This window comes from Cydia amplana, chromosome 21, assembly GCF_948474715.1.
Source record: "Cydia amplana chromosome 21, ilCydAmpl1.1, whole genome shotgun sequence".
Taxonomy (NCBI): Eukaryota; Metazoa; Arthropoda; class Insecta; order Lepidoptera; family Tortricidae; genus Cydia; species Cydia amplana.
The window spans coordinates 10200628-10208152 of record NC_086089.1 but is presented as its reverse complement, the minus strand read 5'-3'; the positions used below and the strand labels follow the sequence as shown (position 1 = coordinate 10208152).

The 7525-nt window shown below is 38.9% G+C and overlaps 3 protein-coding genes across 3 annotated transcripts; 1 reads left to right on the top strand and 2 right to left on the bottom strand.

Moving 5' to 3' along the window:
- Window positions 1-1027: 1027 nt before the first annotated feature.
- Window positions 1028-4086, bottom strand: LOC134658116 (small ribosomal subunit protein uS10). The gene is made up of 3 exons (XM_063513722.1): window positions 3973-4086; window positions 3095-3256; window positions 1028-1270 (listed from the first exon to the last, which is right to left on the bottom strand). The coding sequence occupies exons 1-3, from the start codon at window positions 3973-3975 to the stop codon at window positions 1064-1066; spliced, it is 372 nt and encodes a 123-aa protein (XP_063369792.1). The 5' UTR covers window positions 3976-4086; the 3' UTR covers window positions 1028-1063.
- An 880-nt stretch (window positions 4087-4966) lies between these two features.
- Window positions 4967-6018, bottom strand: LOC134658113 (trafficking protein particle complex subunit 2-like protein). Its single transcript, XM_063513719.1, has 4 exons — window positions 5946-6018; window positions 5464-5675; window positions 5169-5345; window positions 4967-5082 (listed from the first exon to the last, which is right to left on the bottom strand). Exons 1-4 carry the CDS (start codon window positions 5976-5978, stop codon window positions 5037-5039), a joined length of 468 nt encoding a protein of 155 aa, XP_063369789.1. The 5' UTR covers window positions 5979-6018; the 3' UTR covers window positions 4967-5036.
- A 169-nt stretch (window positions 6019-6187) lies between these two features.
- On the top strand, window positions 6188-6751 carry LOC134658262 (protein Vhl). Its single transcript, XM_063513877.1, has one exon. It carries the CDS (start codon window positions 6228-6230, stop codon window positions 6747-6749), a length of 522 nt encoding a protein of 173 aa, XP_063369947.1. The 5' UTR covers window positions 6188-6227; the 3' UTR covers window positions 6750-6751.
- The last annotated feature ends 774 nt before the right edge of the window (window positions 6752-7525 follow it).

Genomic DNA, 7525 nt, shown 5'->3' with positions numbered 1-7525 from the left:
ACATAATTGCATATTCATGTGTATCACATCATTGTAGGTATTACCATATTTACCCTAACACAAATCAACCTGGTTTTACCCAGAAAATCCAGCCTGGTCAAAACAATTAAGGAAAACACTGATTTATGCCCGGTTCACATTACTCCAGTCCAGTAACCCAGCGGGCTAATCCAGTCCAGTACTGGACTGGATCATATCGTTTACATTATTCCAGCACTGGACTGGATTAGCCCGCTGGATTACTGGACTGGAGTAATGTGAACCGGGCAATATCCAGTCTTTTAAGAGCCATATTTCCATCCAGCACTGGATTGCATTTGGAATGGCTGTCTACACTATTCCAGTGGCGCTGGATTGGGTTAGCTGGAATAAAAAAGTAGACGGTCTCTCCAGTCACTGGACTGGAATGCTCACTGGAATGGGTACATTCCAGTGTCAGTTCACATTATTCCCGTAGCATTCCAGCACTGGATTGGATTGCTGGACTGGAATACTACTGGAATAATGTGAACCGGGCATTAAACTTTCACGATTGTTACACATTATTAAAACGTTCAAGCTGATAAACAAGACCAAGTGCGGTAGCTCGAAAAACTCGCGCGACTAGATGTTGATGTCAACTTTAGCCAGTCTTCTCCGAGACCTGGCGTGGCACACTCCGCGATTTCGTCGCGTCGCTACAAGTCGCGACCAACACCAATTTTGGTGTCTAGCCATATAGTTGCCGCGCATCGCTACGGAACGGACGCCTGCTCGCGCTTGCGTCCAGTCCGCGGCCTTACTTATTAATTTCAGGTAAAACCATAGACTAGGAATCCTCTAGACTGAGTTTAGAGCAATTATTTCATGAAACCGATGCTGCCAAAAATACGGGGGTGCGGGGGGACGAGTTGAGCGAGTTATCACGGCACGGGATTGACTCGAAGATGGAGTAAAACTACCGTATAAGTGGCAGAGGGGGTAGCGTTACTATGCTCAGTCTAGAGGATTCCTAGTCTATGGGTAAAACTAAAAGAAAAACTCAAAATCCTTAAACCAAAATAGTTTTATTAGGCAGCTGTGCCTACGCGTCGGCGATGGTGACCTCCACTTCCACTCCAGGCTCGATGTTGATGCTGGTGATCTGCTTCACGATCTCGGACGGGGAGTGCAGGTCGATCACCCGCTTGTGGATGCGCATCTGGAAGCGGTCCCAGGTCTTGGAGCCCTCGCCGCAGGGGGTCTTGCGGGTGGTGATGCGCAGGATCTTGGTTGGCATGCGGACGGGGCCCTGGAAGGAAATTATGAAATTATTATAGTCTTTAATAATAATAATAATTATTATTATTATATAATTATAGGCGAGCAGCTATTGAGCTGATGAGCCTATGTCACACAGTGTCCAGTGTTATATAGTTCAAAGTTTGTATAGTCATATCACTTCACTAGTAATCATCAGTCTAACTTATTGCTTAAAAGCCAATTGTCCAATCTGTTTTTAAACACATTGACCGAGGGGGCAGTCACAACACTTATCCGATAAATATCAGATAATTATCCCAGGTATGGATGGTGCTATATTTATTTTCGTTGATTCAATTATTATTGACGACCGGTCTGGTCTAGTGGGTAGTGACCCTGACTGTGAAGCCGCGGTCCTGGATTCGAATCCCAGTAAGGGCATTTATTTGTGTGATGAGCACAGATATTTGTTCCTGAGTCATGGTTGTTTTCTATGTATTTAAGTATTTGTATATTATATATATATCGTTGTCTGAATACCCACAACACAAGCTTTCTTGAGCTTACCGTGGGGCTCAGTCAATTTGTGTCCTATAATATTTATTTATTATTAGGTTCAAATTTCAGTAACAAATTTTGAATGTTTCGTTTGTATGGCTATTGTTAGGAGGATATTGTAAGTTTTAAATTTTAGGTTATTAATGTTATTATCAAATCGATAATTATCAGGTATAATAATTATAATAATCACGATAATTATCAAGATTTCGAACTCGGAAGGTTTCGAACCCTGATTAAGTGATTATTATAAGCCTATACAGTGTCCCACTGATGGTCAAAGGCCAAGATCTGGTAGGCCCAGACGGAGATGGCGGGACGACTTGACGCATATCTCAACGACGGCCAGATAAATGGAAATCGAGGAAAAAAGGATTTAAATTATCAGATCAATGTGGTTGTGGGCAAATCTGTCTGCGGGAAATTCCGTAATAAGGAAATAAATATACTTATTGTCAAAGATACATTCCTGAGCGTAAATTACAAATTAGTTTTATAATATGTATTACAAATTGTTATGTAATGGGGCCTCATCTACTTGCACATCATTAACTTTTTGACCACTAAGACACATAATCAGATGTTGGCGGGGCTGAGATATTTTCCTTATAATATGACGCAAGACTTGTCAAATTATAAGGTAAATAGCTTAGCCCCGCCGACCTCTGCACATAATATGGGTGCATAATTTATAGATGAATTCTTATCTACACCCATATATCTACATTGTACATGTACAGACAAGGTTATCAGACTCTTATCGTTTATTTTCTTGTAAAGCTCAACTTTCTATAATACATCTTTTAGCCGCCCTGAGGGCTATAAAAAGGTTGTCTTTTCAATTATTATGACAAATCAAATAGCATTTCCATTTGTCTTGGCAACTTAATCTGTGGGTGGCTAGGTTATGATAAACAACAATATGAGTCATAAAAAGTACCAACAGAATGAAGCATTTGATCGCTACGCTAATCGTACGCGGCGTGTCATTTTGAACCTTGTCTGAATGCACGAAGGTTGATTTTGGACTGTAGGCGGTCAAAAGGTTAAAAAAGTTTTGTATCTCCCCTATGAGCAGACTGGTGTACGGACACACAATCTGCACTTTGAAGAGAGCTGCTATAGCGCTTGTTTGGTGAACACACCAGTATGGACTTGGTGTGTCTTCATCAAGGCGCAACAGGAAAATTTTATTTTATTTTCAACCGAACATTCTCTTTTACAAGTCAAAAGTCTACATCTCGACATTGGCAGAATTCACCTTGCTGAACCTAGCCAATAACATGGATTTCCCGGTAAGTTTTTTTTAACTCACCTTCACGCGCAGCTTCTGCTTCTTGGCGCCATTGATGAGGTCAGCACACACCTTCTCCAGCGACCTGACGTTGCGTGACGTCAGCGTGATCCTGATGCGGTGGATCGGCGAGACCTCAGCCTGCGGCTTCTCAATATCCTTGCCTGACACTACAGCGGCTGCCTGCAACACAAATATGATGAAACATATGAGACTGAAGGACTTGTATCCATGGACATGAAATAATTAAAAAAAAACCGGCCAAGTGCGAGTCGGACTCGCGCACGGAGGGTTCCACACTATCAACAAAAAATAGAGCAAAACAAGCAAAAAAACGGTCACCCATCCAAGTACTGACCCCGCCCGACGTTGCTTAACTTTGGTCAAAAATCACGTTTGTTGTATAGGAGCCCCACTTAATCTTTATTTTATTCTGTTTTTAGTATTTGTTGTTATAGGCTATAGCAGCAACAGAAATACATCATCTGTGATAATTTCAACTAGCTATCACGGTTCGTGAGATACAGCCTGGTGACAGACGGACGGACGGACGGACAGACAGACGGACAGCGGAGAAAACTCACTAAAAAGTAATGGGGTCCCGTTTTTACCCTTTGTGTACGGAACCCTAAAAAATTAAATTGAAACATTATGACTCACTTCTTTACGATGTTTTAGCAAAATATCGAGTGAAATTTCGCACTTAAAGCATTGGAATATATTATTTATGAGTTAAGAGTGCTTACTTAATAGAAATATGGTCAAATTGTGGGGCTAAATCGGGCACGTGTAGACCTAACCTAAAAATACTATTTGACCGTTCTATGAAGGTGGAGTTTATTTTCTATGGATAAAAAATATTATTTTACGCTGAAATACGTTGTTTAGGAATGACTTACCATGTTCGTGCGATTTCCCGGTCGAGATAAACAATTTTGAAATCAAATTTGCTCAGCGCTGAACCGGAGAACAACTTCTGTCACAAGAAAGAGAGAATTTCCATTTTGTAGCGTTGGTGCTTTACGATTCGTTCGGAATCCATGTTCTATTGCCTAATCATATTGATTTGATTGTTCCGTCAAACTCATCTCCATAGTACATTATTACCAATAACTATTTTTTAATGAAATAAATCATGAAAAAATGTTTTATTGCTTTAATATAATGAATTATTCTTATATATAAACTAATAAATAATTAGTATAAACAATACTTTTAGAAGATAGGTTTATGAACGCAACGTTGACGTTTCAAATGTTGCTACCTTAAAACTTTTATTACCCAAGTTTAATATTTATAGCTGGTCAACCAAATCTTGTCAGTAAAAAAGGCGCGAAATTCAAATTTCTATGGGACGATATCCCTTCGCGCCTTCAATTTTCAAATTTGCCGCCTTCTTCTACTGTCAAGATCTGGTTGACTAAGTATATTATGATTAGTATCATTTCCACAAAAAAGTGTTTCTGGCATTCTCTAATTTTATAACTTCCGTTTAAAAATGGAATGATTAAGAATCGTCAAATAGAACGAGTTTAAATAATACATCCCTAATTCCCTATTATAAACTGCAATGAAAAGGGTGTTAATACATATTAAATTTATTTTGTAACCGTAAAAATAAATTAGATATACATCTTAATTTATATGTAGTAAATATATTAAAAACGGGTCACTCACGTATGACCCGAGCCCGTGAGTGACCCGTTTTTAATATAGGTATTTACTGTCTTTGTCTCACGGAAGTTTTGTTATTAAAATTAATTTATATGGAAGGAAAAGATACATTTATGATGTTGTAATCATCATTAATAATATTAATATACATTATTTATTAGAAGTACAAAGTGTACAAACTAACACAGAAACTCCTATAACCAAATCAAAATGCATTACATTAAACGTAAACACACGAAGTTGGGTGCCTATTAATTTATGTTTTCAATCCTGGAGTAAGCGTTGAGTATTAAACGTTGTTTAGCATTAAACTCTTGACTTGCTTGTCGAATTTCCTGAAAATAACCATATTTTCATTATTATTGGACTGTGTTTAATGAAATTATAAAGTATTAAACAAGACAAAAGTAGATCAGCTTACGGTGAAGTTATTTGATCTCCCGGTAAATGGAATGGGTTGCATATAGCATCAGCGTAAAGTGCGTGCAAGCGGCGCAAAGCCGTCCTCACTTCTGCATCTCTTATATTGCTTCCACTGGGCGACGTAGAGCTCGTCACAAGTACTAATTTAATTCTTGTGTTTGTTACGTAGCCGTATCTAAAACCAAAAGGATAGGTAATGTTACAGTAAAAATTATAAATTAGTCTAACACAATTAACATTTAGGACTGAGTGTTAATAGTAGTTTTTTTCTGATAAGATAGGTACATACTTACATTTTATGCGTATCTGTAGAGTAAAGAAGTCCTAAGTACAAGTCACGGAGGTCTGCTCGAGCAGTATTTGTTCCTGCTGCTGCATTATTGGTATTCGTGGAGGCTAATCGCTCTTCCAATGCATCTAGAGCAGTGTGGACAAGCCATTGGCGAGACAGTTCATTATCAGTTCCAGTATCATTTCCTATTCCGCCTATGTATAACGGCGAATTCTGCAAACAGAAAATAAAATTATTCAAATAAGAAACTAATTACCCTGCTATATGGGTAATTTTTTTTAACCAATTGTCTATGGTAAAATGGCAATGACAGTAATGACACTAATGACAGATTTGTCGATATTGATTTCTGAGATTCTTGAAAACTCGTTTCGTCGTAATTATAGCAACAATGTGAGCATATAGTGATTAAAATTGGTGTCATATACGTTTACGAATTGTGTAAATTACAAAAAATAACGTAGAAAAGCTTGTGAAACTTACATCTTTGCCTATAACTGCCACGCACACAGCCATCCTTCGCGAGTTTTGTTGACAACTGTCTGGTCTGTTGCTAACTTCACAGTCAACTTGACACCCCCTGTTGCTCTTTTGATGCTCGAGCTCTTGCTTGTTATCAAATAAATAACCGGGTTACGTTACTTCTATGACGCACATACTATGGGAATATTTGGAAGAAAACAGGAACACAGTTTATTTAGTGTTTGAAGTAACTAAACATGCATAAGCAAGGAATCTACTGTGTTTCCAATTAACGAATCAATAATGGCGATACTAGAAGAGTTACGGAATGCAGACGAAGGTTTACTATACGAAGTAGATGAACACGGCGAACAGGAGCTGGTCAGGTCACTGGAATCAACTCATCAAGTGTTTATACGTTATACTAATGTCACTTCACGACCTGTGAATGTGTGGTGGAGAGATTTCTCCGGACTTCGGCGTTTCTACGCCTGTCTGGAGCCGACCGAGTTTTGCGATATTAACACTTTCGCTACTCATCCTTGGGAGTTCACGGACGTGGCCACAGGCGAGCGCTACAATGTCTGCGCGCAAGCCATCTTTAGACCACCAATAAGCCCTGATGATGCGCGTTTCAGAAGCAATTGGAATATAAGTGTGAGTCTCCGCTCGCTCCGAGACACTGCCCTGTTGCAAGTAGCGCTATCTGTGCCTAACCTGCAGCAGGTAGACTCATTAGACCTCCCGAGGGCACTTTCCGAGGATGTCAAGCAACTTGTTCAAGTTATTCAAGTGCCCAAAGAGACGCAAGGCCAGGATCCATGACAAAGGGACACTGGTACTGTTACGAAGTCGTACAATTTTGAATATTATTGTAAAGTTTACTGTGCAACTTTTATTGTCTGTCAGTTGATAATTTATATCACGGGATGTTACCCGTCATACAGATATATTTTTTCAGTACCGGTAGAACCAATGCTTCCTGGTAGTATTCTTGGACTAATATTGTGGGCATGTTGTCAGTTACAATGCATCTATCGTTATGTAAACAAAAGTCGCTAGTTAAGTGATATTCAGAGTCAATTTTAATATGGCGGTTTGTGTACATAGTTCGCAAGTTCCATAGAATGATACTTTAGGTATTAGATAATAAACACTTGACATGGTCATTTAGGTCAATGATATTGTTATGATCTGAAATAAATGATTATTTAATTTAATGGTATGATGAAGATGATGAGAAATGCGAAAATAATGTATTTTAACATTAGTATTGTTTAAGATAGTAGATGTTTTAATCCCCTCGGCTGTGGGAAAGCCTGACAGGCTAGATTAACTTTGATATATATTTATGACAAATATAAAATTGCTCGGGCTCACAACGGAGGGTATATCTGAGCTCAGAATTATTGTGACCATTCTGTCAACTCACTATGACAAAGTGCTACAAAAATTACTGGCTTTGGTAATTCTATAGGCCTTCTATTAACACAGTCGGTGCCGCAAACCCGACTATCGGGTATTTTATGATTTCTTTCCCAGGCTGGATGACACGGTAGTATGTACATAGCTTTTATGACTAATCGCGCATGGCAAACTGA